The 14,431-nt window shown below is 33.1% G+C and overlaps 1 protein-coding gene across 4 annotated transcripts in view; it reads left to right on the forward strand.

Annotated features, from left to right (window-relative positions):
* The window catches only part of SLIT2 (slit guidance ligand 2), a gene marked incomplete at its 5' end in the record, with an annotated part of 257,487 nt that overhangs the window by 222,479 nt on the left and 20,577 nt on the right, over positions 1–14,431 (forward strand). For all 4 annotated transcript variants that reach the window (XM_083861312.1, XM_083861313.1, XM_083861314.1 and 1 more), the window contains 4 exons: positions 522–646; positions 780–877; positions 2,280–2,419; positions 13,830–13,923. In XM_083861312.1, coding sequence (XP_083717438.1) covers positions 522–646; positions 780–877; positions 2,280–2,419; positions 13,830–13,923 — 457 coding nt within the window. The remainder of the gene's footprint in view (positions 1–521; positions 647–779; positions 878–2,279; positions 2,420–13,829; positions 13,924–14,431) is intronic.

A 14,431-nucleotide genomic window follows, 5' to 3' on the forward strand; every position in this document is an offset into this window, starting at 1 on the left:
ATTTTCAAGAAATTTACAGGTAATTTTGCCATTTCATTTTGCTATCTATATGATCCTGCAGATAAAAAATATGTTGAAACAAAAATACATTTAAAGAAGTGTTCTCAATAATACCATCATGGGAAGGATTGAAAACTGTGATAGCCCATTTTCTCTCAGGCAATTCCTACTCCATAACAAAACAAAAGCGGAAATTGTATTCTTCATTTCGTTAATGCAAATGAAAGGTAATTATCATGGATCAGAACTGTACAGCTTTTAGAGAATAGGAATATGAGAATCGTTTTGGTGTCAGCTTCTTAACAAAAACTTGAAAGTGATACTTAAACCAAAAATCCAATCCCATATTTATTTGGTTGCATCAAAAGAATGAAGGACAGTTCAGCATTTCATAATACAGAAACACCATAGAGTCTCAAATATAAAGTGCATTTTAAAATTTAAAACAACATGTCAGATAGATCCTGTCCAATGTAAATTATTAGTTGCTTGTTTTTGACTATCCAATTTGTATTTTTAAGGGTCTGTGGATGTTAATATTCTTGCAAAGTGTAATCCCTGTTTATCAAATCCATGTAAAAATGATGGAACCTGCAATAATGATCCAGTTGACTTCTACAGATGTACATGCCCGTATGGTTTCAAGGTAGGTACTGTATGAAGAGGAAAAAGCTCACTGAAATGTAAGCCTATCCTTAAAAACCTTTAAGTATTCTTTGTCTCCCTTCCACTTGTGTCTGTATTTTCTTCTTACATTATAATTGTTGTTCCCTGTGTAGGGTCAAGACTGTGATGTTCCCATTCATGCTTGCATTAGTAACCCATGCCACCATGGTGGAACTTGTCATTTGAAAGAAGGAGAAAAAGATGGTTTCTGGTAGGTATTTTAATTGTAATAACAGGATGGAAAACTACTGAGATTTTTATGGTAAACTAACGTTGGTGTTAATCTTTAGGTTCTCAGTGTTTGCTGGTGACAACACCACAAAGGCAGATTTTTAGTGCTTTCGAAATTTTCAGAACATGTTGCCATCCTTGGAAAGCTTCTAAAGCTTTGAATCTGTTAAAAACAGTAACAAATAACTGTGATTAGTTGAGGCATATCAGGTCAAGACAGCATAGTATTGACTCCATTATGTTAATTAATAGCTAGCTAGATCCCTGCTGAAAAAAATCTCATAATTCATCTGTTGTTGTGTGTATTACTTCAACAGACAGCATGTAAATGATAAAATGTAAATCCCAGTGAAACAGAAAATTAATGATTCATTTGAAACTCACTATGCCAGCAGATAAACATGCTGTGAGCATTTTTAATCTTGAGTTATTTAATCACACAGTACAATTACTCCAGATGTACTTCATGAATTATGAAATAAAGTTCTTTAGCATTCTTATGTGAGATTATTAGTCATTTTATAATCTACACCTCAAGCTTGTTAGAAATGACACTTCAAAAAGATACAATTCATTATCCTGCAATTTGTTATGACATTATTCTTACTTTTAGTCCAAATTCTGCCCAAGGATTAAATAGTCTTCTATTAAATTTTAAGTGTATACATCTTAATACTGTGCCTCAAGAATCTAAATTGACATAGTCATGCCTCAGAATTTGACCTTTTTCATTTATTTGTTTGAACACTATATATTTTGAAAATCAAAGCAATCTCATAGTTAAAGCTTCAGAAATTGTAGGTAGTGAAAATTACATGAAAATGTATGTGTAGTCATGTTTGAGTGACTTCTACATCTACTATCTATTTTGATGTATTTGTTTTGCAGAAACATGATTACAAGCAAAAAATAAATTACTGCTTTGAAGAATTTATGCAGACTTTGGTTTTTTATATGAATGCATGTACATTAAAGAGACTTTTATATTAGTGCATTTAACGGAATGATTCTGTAAAACTACTATTATATACTAATTGCTGATTCCACAGTATTTTCCATGTATTTAACCTTAAAGATAGCTTTCCATAAGAAATATAATCTAACAATGTAAAGGAAGAATGCTTTTCAAAAGGAATGCTCCATGGTTTAATTTAGCAGGATCCTTATACCAAAGACTAAGTATGACTTTAGGAGCATTTTTCTGTAATTTAAATTACAAAAGATTCTTTGGGATTGTTTAAAATAAAGGCTTTTTATATTATATCAACCATGTTCTGTTGTGGAATATTATAATTCTGATGTAATTCTATTAATTATAGAACTCCTTGTCTGGGCTCCCCACCTAAAATGTCCATGTGGTTATTTGGTTTTCTGTATTACAGGTGCACTTGTGCAGATGGATTTGAAGGTGAAAACTGTGAAGTAAATGTTGATGACTGTGAAGACAATGACTGTGAAAACAATTCTACTTGTGTGGATGGAATTAATAACTATACTTGCCTTTGTCCACCTGAATATACAGGTAGGAGTATAAGACAAAGCACAGGTAATTCAAGAATTCCTAGCAGAAAAGTAATATTTTCTACTTTGCAGGTATATTAATAGTTACTCTACAACTGACTTAATATCAGGTGTCCCTCCATTTTTTCCTCCTTTATAGTTTGTAGTCAAAACGAGATTTAATGTCCCTTCATTAATTCCTTTTTTTATTTTTAAAATTACAGCATTTTTTATATTTAAAAGGTCATTCAAAATGTGCCCCTCCTTACTGTTTGCCTAGATACCCCAGTGAAAGGCGTCTGTAGCTGTAGATATCTGGAAAAATATTCTGCTTTTATCCTTAATCCTCATTTTACTATAAAGATTTTTTCTGTGCCATTGGGGAACTGCATTTGGCACCCCTGGATGTTGTCCTGTACTCCACTAGAAATATTAATACCAAGTGTGATGATTCCTGCACAGAATAAAAAGAAAAGTGTCTTTTGTTTCTGTCAGTTGGCAGCCAAGCCAAAGCCTATCCTTTTCTTTGTGACAGAGGGTCTCTTGCTGTCAGGGTCTCTGTGGGAATGGAGGATAGCTGGAACAGCAGCACAGAGGAAGTAGGATCTATTGTTTGCATTGATATTTTTTAAAGCTCTTCTAACCAGGCAGATCTATTTTCTATCAGATAGTTGACCACTAGAAAGAACATAGAGCTTAAATTCATTATGATTTAAAATGTATAAAAAGGAAATATATAATCCACCATAATTTGGGAATTAATTCCTACTCAGTCACCCTAGATTTTTACTGTAGTTGATCAAAGTAGAGCTCTGGGAAACAGAAAGAGGGAGGTGAATACATAAAATAATTTAATTTATTAAAAACCCAGCTAACTCCTTTCTCATCTAAAGTGTTTCCATCACTAGTTCTACAGACTGTTGGATTGCTCCTCCATTTTAGGGTACTCAAATTTAAAATCAGTGTTTAAATATTGGGAATGCACAGTGAGTGAAGATGTTAGAACACAAGCATAAGAAGTACAACTTCATAATCTAATAGAGGTATTCATCCAGTACCTATTCTGCGTAAATGATTGGTAGAAATTTCCCCATGCAGGATAAGCTACAATATCTAAAGCAGCAGTACAAAAGCCAAAAAGGTATTTAACAATACGTGGATGATCCATCTGTGGAAGGACAAACATAATTTTCTCATGAGAGAAAATACTGTTTTGCCAAGTACCAATACCTTAATACCTAAGTGCAATTGACAGTTTGAGTCTTGGAAAGAAATAAGAGGTGAGCCTCAGTAAGTAGAAACAGCAGTTCTCCTACAACTAATATTTCAGTGAGTCATGTTGAATATTAGTATATTGAATATATTGAATATTTCAACTAATATATGTGAGTCAAGTTCAGCTCCCCTGGGATCAGTTGCTATCTCCTTTAAAAATGGGATCAGTTATTCTCTTGTGTGGGCTGGAAAAATCCAAAGCAAAGTCACATCAGTCCAGTATTGCTCTTCAATGGTTTTGTGCTCCTATTACATAGGAGATGGTTCACTTTCAAGTGCATTCCTCCTCTGCAGCTTTGCAGGTGTTTTTTACCTGTGTTGCTCATTTCTACATTTTCAACCTTACTTTGGCTGCCTTTAACTGTTAAGAGTCCATAGCTTGTTTGATTCACAGTATGCCATGGGGAGGACTGTTTTTTATTAAATATCCATAAAGTGGATACAAAGGACCGTCTATAGCTAGGTGCTAGCCCAAAAGGTTGATTAAGTGCACCTGTAGCATTTTTGGAGTAATATAAATGAAATGTAAATTTTAAATTGAAATAAAAATTGAAGCATTTCTATATAGAGATATATATTTCTGTATATCTCTATGGATAGAGAAAAAGGAAGAGAATAAATATTGATAACATTTTTGATGTTTGTATTGCAGTTTTGCTTCTGTAGTCAAAATACAAAAAAAAAAAAATTAAATTTGTTTCATATCTGTGCATAATTTTACCATAATCATACTGTGAGTTTTAAACATACAATGCCTGCTCCTAATCTCTACTTAAGTCAGTAAGACACATGAGTAGGTGAGAGTCTTCTCACCAGCTCTAAAAGGAATCAAAACAATCTATTTCTAATCAGTAAGTTTAACCTCACAGTTAAAAACTGTTGAGAATTTACACTGGCTCATCAGACTTTTTTCAACACTTTTTGAAAAAAAGATGCTTTTATTTAAATGCATCATTAGAGCCTCAGTTCATTTTATAGTAATTGTAGAAAAAATTTAGCTTTTCCATTACACAGAGTAAAGTACAGAATTCTACAATATGCTGTCTATCATACAAGGCATCATATTCTCTGTGTCTGAAGAATAGGACACAATGTGTGAGATCTTAAGTGATTCTTGAAATAAGTTACAAGGTGAAAACCTAAAACATTGAGCTAGCCAAGGGGTCCTCATATCTGTCATCCATGGTCTTGCATAATAAATAACCTTCAATGTTAAGAATTAGATTGAAAGCAGTCTGGGCACATCAGGATCTAAAAAGGGTAATGTTCAGAATATAAAGTAATTCTACAATTGCCTCAAGTGTGTATGAGGTACCAAAAATTTTGTAGAACTTTTCTTTTTCTCTGGCCTATGACCTAATCTCTATCAAGTATATATAGAGTGATTTTCATGAGGAACTTTGTAAACATTTGGATATCTGTTCTAACATGTTAAGATCAGATATGCATATTTTTAATATTTGTTTTTTATGAAAGGCCTTTTTTTCACTAAATGAATTCATGTGTTAGCTGGCCAAAAGTACCTTAACAATCAGGAAAACAAGGTATATATTCATATTCAGTAAATACAAAGAGTTTTAAATTCAGAGGTATTGATCTCTAGCTCAGAAAGTCCCTGAGCTCTAAGTGGTACAGTATATATACCAGGAAAATGCTACTGTAGACTTCTCCTGTCCTCTTTTAATTCAGTTGACAATACTCTGAATTGTCTTTGTTCAACATGTCACGGCATATACATACTCAACATGGAATTGCACCAGCCCAGAATATTTTTCTGGGTGACTGATTATCTGCAAATATGCTTTACATTTCAGTAGCACAGTAAAAGGAAGAAATCAGCTGAAACATGCTGGTATGAAATGTAAATAATTCTTCTATAAAGTCTTATTTTTGTGTGGAGGGCTTGTTAGAATCTGAAATAAACTGCAAAGAATTTTGCAGTGTGAAACCTAACAGTCTCTTTTTGACTTTCCTAACAATCCCTTGGAAATCAACAGTTCTCAACTATATTGTGTTGATTTAAAAACAAACAATTAAAAGTTTATTGTGTTGTTGTTGCACAAAAATCAGGAATCAGTTTTGTTCTGCGTCAGTTAAGTTTTACAGCAACCACCACAGTTATAGGTGGAAAGGCAAAGAATGGTATTTGCACTTTAATATGAGCTTTCTTAAGATCCCAGACTGTAACTGTGACACAACAGGAAGCAAATGGAATCAACAGATATTCAGTGTTTCTGATGGAACCTGGAGAAGTAAAACATTTAGAATACCTCACTATGTCCTGCACTCTTTAATCTTGCTATTCTCTTAACATTACCATCTCCTTTATTTTAACCTCAGTCTAGTAAACTTCAGGTCATTTTATGTGCATTCTATAGATTACAGATAATCATTTCTCTTGCTCATTGTCATCAGTCATTAGATCACAGAGCTAACTGATCCACAAGTAAAACCTCTCTTACGCCACTGGTGGCATGTACTTCTTACCCTTCTGTTTGTTTTGTTCTGCTGGAGGTGAGACTTTGAAACTCGCTTCGTTTGCTGTATCAACCTCTCTGCTGCTATAGTTGTGCATTAGCTTAATGTGCTATGCTGTTGTATTACAATGTAAAAAGTCTCTTGTCTCTTCTGTCTTTGTCACTGCAAGCTGCTAATCTGAATGAAGTGGAGAAAGGTCAGTTGTCTTTTAAGCCTATTTTCACTTATCTTGGTTTCTCACTTTCCTTTTCTTAAAGGTGCATGGATTTCAGTTATTACAAATGACCAAGTTGTATATAGATATAATTTAGAAAGCTCGCTGCAAATCCTCAAATTAGGCACTTGGCTATTGCTGTGAATATATGTCAAAAGAATGTTGTTAAAGATGCAGATCGGTGTGCAGGAGTATTTTAATACTGCAGTCAATGTCTTTTTTTCAGATGTATTAAAAACTTGTGCAGGCATTGATATAGGACTAAAAAAAGCTTTCATTATTGTGTTCTGAAATCCTTATTCTCGTCACCTTAAAGCCATCCCTTGGTTCTGTGCTAATGTATTCCCCATGTTATAGCATTGTTTTGCTTTATTTTCAATAGATTTTGTTACTAGAAAATATGCTGGAGTATCAAATGACAATCTTCTTGCTCCTCATTTCTGTGGCTTCTTATTTACTGTAAATATCTAAAGAAACTGAAATGACCATATTAATTTGGTGCTATGGTAGAAGAAAGGTAAAATTGAAGAGATTTATGAGACTAACTTTGGGTGTTTGATTTTAATTTTTTTTTAAGTTTCTGCTTAGCACCTATCACACTAACGGAGATAAACCATCTCCTCTGCAATCCAATCATATACTCAATCTGAGACCTAACATAATCAATGACAGCAGATTTATAAAGTTGCATATTTAGTTTTAAAAGCAAGTGAATAATTTTGTGGTATATTTGTCATTAATTTGATAAATATATTTTCAGTTTTTGAAGCAATATAATATACTATATATAGTAATAAAAATGTTCATCATCCATAAAATGACATGTTGAGCAAGTCATGCAGTTATATCATCTATGTTGCTTAATAATACTTATGTTGATTAATTTAGATATCTGATTAATAATTCCTACAACTTAAACTCATAGTGTAAATTTTTTCTGTAACTGAAGCAGAGTATAAAACATTTTCAGAAAATTATTCCAGCCACAGGTTTTCCATGCACTGTCTTCCATTTAGACATGTTGCTGTATTTGCATTTTATTACTACTCATCTGGACAGCAGAAATATCTTGCTGTTTTTCTTGTTTATTACACAAGTGTGAACTGTAGCATATTAAAATTACTGATTATAGAAAGGACAAACTCCTCACAAACAAAGTATCAAACATTCAGGGGATGTGAACTAAGTTTAGCTCCAAAACTTAGCAGATGTGCATGTTATACATTTTTATATTAGCTCGCCAGCTGAACATGAAAGTTATTGATAGTCTAGAAGGCGCTTGGAGGATCAGTCAGTTTTATCATTCAAGACATCTTTTGAATTGTGACAGTATTAGGGAAAAAATAGGATCATTCCAAGCAATTATCTCAGTTTACGCAAGCCTTAGACACAACCTTCTTGCCACTGCAACAAAGGAGTTGCATTATTACTTTGAATTCACTCGGTAATCAGCTAAGTACATTCCTGAAATTAAGGCATGCAAGTAATCAAATGCAAATCATGTCATGTCAAACTTGATAAAAAGTTTAATAATTCCATCAAATTAAATCATAATTCTCATCCTTGTAAGAACTGCATGTGTTACAGAGTCTTAGAATAAAGAGATGCATTTTTTACTCTTGTTTTTTTATCACTCATAGGATTTTCTATTTCATCTAGCTTAATACTTTAAATTACTATTCTATATTAAAAGCTCAAGTATTTAAGTAATTTTACTACATTGGCATAAAGGGGAAATATGCATAATATTTGTAGCAAGCTGAGATAGCTGCTTCTGGTTCAATCCCTGCCATTACTCATTCTAGGCTATGATCCACCCTTCTGTTTACCTTAATTGTCTTAGAGCTTGCCTGCCTAAAAGTTATTGTTTCTTTGCTGTTATCAGTGTACGTAAAACAAATAAATATGTTAAACTAAACTAAGCCCCATCTTACACTGAGATCCAGAAGCACAGGGGATAGCTAAAAAAAACCCTATGTGATGGTGAAAGATGGAAACAGTCCAGCAATTTGACTCTAAAATTAAATTCCTAAAAAAGTTCAGATTCATTATTATAAACTGTCTCCTATTGTCACTGCAAAATTTTGTTAATTCTAAGAGATTTCGTCCCTCATATAGTAGATTTTTTTAATTTGTATGTTCTGAATAATGAACTTAAGACCTGAAAGTAATTAATGTTGTAACTGCACATCAAACTCAAGACTTAATAAACATGCAGCAGTTTTCTTTATATAGTTTTTTAAATGGCACTGACATTTTCCAACGCCTTCTGCACTCTATTGGCTGTTTGAGTCACAGTATTAAACAGAGACTTCCACTCACAGAGTCAGATAGTGTTACCTAATTGATAAAACGTAAACACTGCAGAAGTTCACTCACAGTATATCATAACTAAGCTCAGAAGCTGAAATGGTTATATAAGCACACACATAAAATCCTTCTGTTCAAGTCTGTGGTAGGTATTTGGTATTTTGACTTTGGAAGAGGGAATAAGTCTTCCAGGAAAAACCAGGGTTTTGATAATTAAAATTGACTAATGTTGCTTTTGCATCTAGGTTTTGGTTTTTTTAATACCAAACTCAGCTTTGCTAGCAAGGGTGATTTTAAACTTGTTTCTTCATAAACTTTACTGTAATTGTAAATGTACCGTTACATTAAGAAGCCCATGTCCATTTTTGTTAGAGCTGTCCTCTTAATTCAGACATGTAGTGGCTGACATTGCTTTGTTTTAAATTTATTGCCCAATTATTCAAAATAACAAAGATGTAAATCTTTTCCACCTCATTGCCTTGTTCCTCATTATTTGTTGTACTACATTATCTATATAATGGAAAATCCAGAGTTAAGGGTCTATTCCATCTTGAGAAATGAAGGCTTAGAGAGGTGTTATCACCCTGTTCCAGTATTTAAAAGGTGGCTTCAAGGAAAATGGAGACTCCTTTTTTTACAAGCAGTCACATGGAAAAAGGGAGGGATAATGGGTACAAGTTACTCCTGGGGAGGTGCTAGTTAGAAGTAAAAAAGAGGGAAACTTTTTACAATGAGGACATGGAGGCATTGGAATAATCTTCCCAGGAAAGTGGTGGATTCCCCAACATTAGACACTTTTGGGCTTCAACTGGAAAGGGTGCTGGGCCATCGTGTCTTTTCTGCTTTTTCCAGGAGATGATCCTTGATGGTTAAACCTAGTATTTTGGGATTAAATTTTTAGTGATTTATAATCTTACCAAGTCATAAGAGTGAATTAACTCAAACAGGAAACACAAATGGACCTGTGAATCTAGCAAACATACATCTTTGGTTACCTGTATAAAGTATCATCAGTATATATCAGTATTTAATAATGTTGTCTGACTGTTTAAGTCTACATCATACTCTATGCAAAATCTCAGTAAATATTTGCCTTGAGCTTGGAGGGTCGTGTTCATTTGTGCCAAACACATAATTCCACTGGTTTTAATGCTACTCTACACCAGAATCTGGACTCCCTTAGATTAACTAAGCCAGATGTCTTATGAAAAGAGTTTTTGCTGGTTTTAATTAAACGTTGGAAGCTTTTCACAGGTTTTTTGACACTTTATCCGCTACTTATTTTTAAACAAACTAATCTGTTCTTTATTACATATAGAAATGTTCCCATCTTTCAAAAACATAATTAGTTAGCTAAGCTCCTAGAGAAGCCTCAGTTACAATATTTTTAGATGAATAAAAGAATGTCAAGCTTCCTTGAATTGAGACCTTTTTTTGCAACCTTTTCTGATTATTTTGAAGTATACCCTTTAAACCTTTTATTATGTTTCTCAAATCAGAAAACTCTCTAAGATTTCCTTCCAGTAAAGCCAAGGAGCCTAACTTGCTAAATCTGGGTTCTTTGTCCAATGAGTATTTCACTTTCATCACTATCTTTCCATTTCGACAAAATTAACTATTCCTTTTCACCTTGTCTCATTTAAATTCTGTGTAACACAATGATTATTCAGTATGCTGAAGAAGGGGTTTCTTTACCAGGAAACTATATTCTTCAGTGGTTTAGATTCCATGTCCCATAGTTTACTTACCTTTTGTATTATCTTTTTCAGAAACAATTTTATTTTGGACATGAGAATGCTCCATTCAGAATATGGAACTATTAGCATTTATTAATATTAACAGTTATTATCTATTAGTTTTATAAGACCTTGCATTTTGGTTATCTTGGCTTGTTTTTCTGGTATTTACATCTTCATTCAGAAATTGAGTATCTGCTGTACATATTTTGATTCCATCTTGATTTTTTCTTTACTGATCCTGTGTACAAGTCTGTCATTAATGCTACATTTTTTTTAATAACTAAAGGTTGTACTATAAGTAAAGGTAACTTTTATGGTCATAGTAATTTTACATGAGTCTTTTGCTACATGGCCACCATCCTGTTTCTTATTTGCTACGGAATGTTTAACTAAAACTTCAGGGTTATGATTCACCATGCATACAGTTTGCAAACGCAAGGGAAATGTTTCCTTAGTTTTCTGCTGTCACAGCACAAAAAGTTCTGCTTCTATGTGCTTTTCTACAGAGTACTCAGATAAAACTCTGACCATAATCTCAAAAATGCCTGATGATGTTTGCAAACCATTTGGCTGCAGTATGCCTGGTAGTGTAACACTGATTTTATAATTTGAAGTGGACATTTTTCAAAACTGTGAACCTGTTTAAAAATTAAATGCCCAATCATTATGTAGGATTTACAGCCAAGAGTGGGAAATAAGGAGATTTCAAGTACCCCTGAGCACTCCATTTGAGGTGATTGAGCTTTCAGTATAGTTCTGAAGATATTAGGGCCAGCAACCTATGAATACAAAAATGTAGTGTAAGAAATCTAAGAAGTTAGAAATCTAAGAAATCCTGTATTTTATAAGTACCTGTACATATAAGCTTAGACAATATTGAGTAAAACTATTTGCCATTCAAGTTATTTCAGAAATCTCAGCCAGTGATAATCTAAGCTCAATTAATATTCTGTAGCAAAATCAGTTTAATGAATTTGACAGGAATGGTAAGAATGCTTGTTCTTATTATTCCACTCCTAAATTGCTATTTCTAGGTAGTTTGATTTTCTTTTCACTGAACTATTGCTGTGGATGTATAAGAGCCAGCAGGCTCCAGCCTTGCTTGGGACATATGCCCAATGAGTCACTTTCAGAAATTCTGTGATATGCTGTCAGGTTTAATAATCTTGGGAATACTTAGAGGTGCTTTCATGTAAGTTTTGTTAGTACTGTACAACCACATTTTTATTATTTGTAGTTAGGGTGTCATGTATTTTTCAGTTCTGCGTGTAATCTAATATACAATATATGTGATAAGATATTTTTAAAGGCGTGTGTATATGTCTGCATATATATCCACATATATGTAGGCACATACATACATTTCTAAACTATGGGAATGTGCACAAACTAGGTTAAAACAACAGTCATTTTTGCTTATTCGATTCCTATGATCCTTAAAATCTGAACTTACTGTTCCCATACTTACATCTAACTCTTATACACTACTGGTCTTTAAACAGATTTCAGCTATTACAAGCTCTGCAAATTAACTAAATTCTATGTGAAGAATAGCATTGAAGACCTCTTTTATATATATATATATATATATGTTTGAACAAAACCCTTTGAAAAGAGAAAGGGATCTGGGTTTTGTTTTAATATTGTGGGATGCAAACAATCCCTGGTATTTCAGGATTCTTTGTGCACTGACCTAGTCATAACAGTTGTACATTTCCAGACTAATAATTCCATTGAGAGTTTGAAGAGGCTTTGAGGATATAATCGTTTGTATTAGTCATCTTCAGTGGCCTGAACTTGATCTCAATTCAGTTTCCTACATATATTGACTAAGTTATGTTGTTATTGACAGTTTTCCTGAGGCTCTAAAGTGACCTGTTCATGAGGGCCATTTTCTTATGTTAACTCAAATATTTGGTTTGTAGAGAAAACACACTACTTGCAAATTGGGAATGTGGTATTTATTAATTTCTTTTTTTCTGTTTATTTACTTAATTATCTTTTTTTTTAATCTTTGTGTAGAACCAGTCTGTATCTTTTGAATGGCTGAAAAATACTTGTCTAGCTGGTTTTTGGCTTGTCCTCTCATTTTTGAAGATGTAGAGGTCCCATGTCTTATCGCACTTAGTATACATTTTTCAGTTGTGTTTTTAACTGCCATAACCATCTTTGCTCCTGCTTCAGTTTTGCCTTTTTCTCTACTCTTGCTTTAACATAGGCTGTTCTTCAGCTATTTTTAAGTTTTTGTTTATTTTTCCACTGCACTGCAAGCCACTGCCATGCCCAGCTCAGTAAATCTGAGGGGTACCAAATATCACCTCTTTGAAGCACGTTGAGTTTAAGCAGTGAAAGTGTCTGATCATTCACTTCTTTTCTTCTGCTCTTTTCCTTGTCATTGTAACGTGCAAGTACATTGTACAAAGAGAAGTTCTACTTCTCTTTGCTTGCCAGCTCATCTTTTATTACTGGAAAAAGGACAGGGACAACCTACTCCTTCCATAGTTTCAGAGTCTGATGAACATCAGCAACTGAATTCCGCAAGCACAGGGTTTCTATCAGTTTATTATAAATGTATTCTTCATATGAATGCTGGAATAAGTATATCTACCTTAAAAAACAGTGTTTACAAGCTTAGCAAGTGCACTATCCATGGTATCACCTGCTAAGTTACTCAGGGAACAAGATATTGTTGATCTGTTTACAAACTTGTATTTCCTTTTCATAAAGTTGCAAATAAAACAATTTTTACCCATATTAAAATACTTTTTAGATTATAAGCTTATTTTGGAAATTAGAGCCACTGCCTCTATCGTCAGGGGAAGGATAGATATTTTACACAGATTTTTTTTTTTTTTCTTTTCACAGAACAGATTATAGATAATTATGGTACATTAACAAATGCAAAAAATGGAGAGTCATATTTAAGGAAAAGTAGAAAACAAGTTTTCATTTTTGGATAATTGGAATTGTATTGACATGCAGTGATATTAACAGGTTTTTTTCAGGTAATAGATTACTTCTAGTGATAGTGGAAATCTGGCCATTTCTATGTGTAATGTGCTTTTTTTTGTTCTAGGGAGTATAATTGCTAGTGATGCTATATTTCAGAACTAGATAAATATTGTAAATGAAAAAGAATTACAAAATTAACATCTATATCCATGTATAGATGATTGTTGTTGAACTTGATATTGTTTATAAAGGAGTTACCAGGTATATTATTATTTATTTTTATTATTTCTGTATTACCATTTATTTATTAGTATTTATTATAAAGGCATTCATTACTATGTTAAGAAGTGTGCATATATGCATAGCAAAGGAATTTGTAGCCATTGCTTTTAAAATTATGTTCATTGTTATTTCCAAGTCACTCTGACATTTTCACTGAATTGACAACATACATTATATTTCAGGTGAACTCTGTGAGGAGAAATTGGATTTCTGTGCCCAAAACCTGAATCCTTGCCAACATGATTCAAAGTGTATCTTGACACCCAAAGGATACAAGTAAGTGTGAAATGTTGCTATAGTCCAACTGAATCAAAGTTTGTATTTTTCTTTTCTGCCTAGCTTCCTTTCCTTCTGTTTAAGTGGAGGCTAATTCTAATCTCAGATTATTATTGAACGTTATGGCAGAACAGGCCATGATTTTCATGTAAAGCTGCATTAATAGCTTAAGTGTATTTCACTGAATTTTACTGATCCTTAAAAGGTCCCATTCCAACCAGATTTTAAATAGAAACACTGGGTAGTCTTTATGATGGTCTATAGAAAGCCCTTATAGGAGTTTGAGCAGTAGGAAATAATTGCATTTAATTGAAGTGGAATAATTATATTGCTTTTAGAGAAGTAATTGTGAAAGAGATTATTAGGAAGGCACATTGGAAGCTATAAAGTAAAGAAGGCCCTCCCCAGGAAAGCTAATCTTTAATTACACCATATCTTTATCATGATTAATTAGTATGCACAATTTAAAGTTGTTTTAATAGGCTTTAGATTGATAAATACAGGAAGC

The sequence above is a fragment of the Zosterops lateralis genome, assembly GCF_965231275.1.
Source record: "Zosterops lateralis genome assembly, chromosome: 5".
Classification (NCBI taxonomy): Eukaryota; Metazoa; Chordata; class Aves; order Passeriformes; family Zosteropidae; genus Zosterops; species Zosterops lateralis.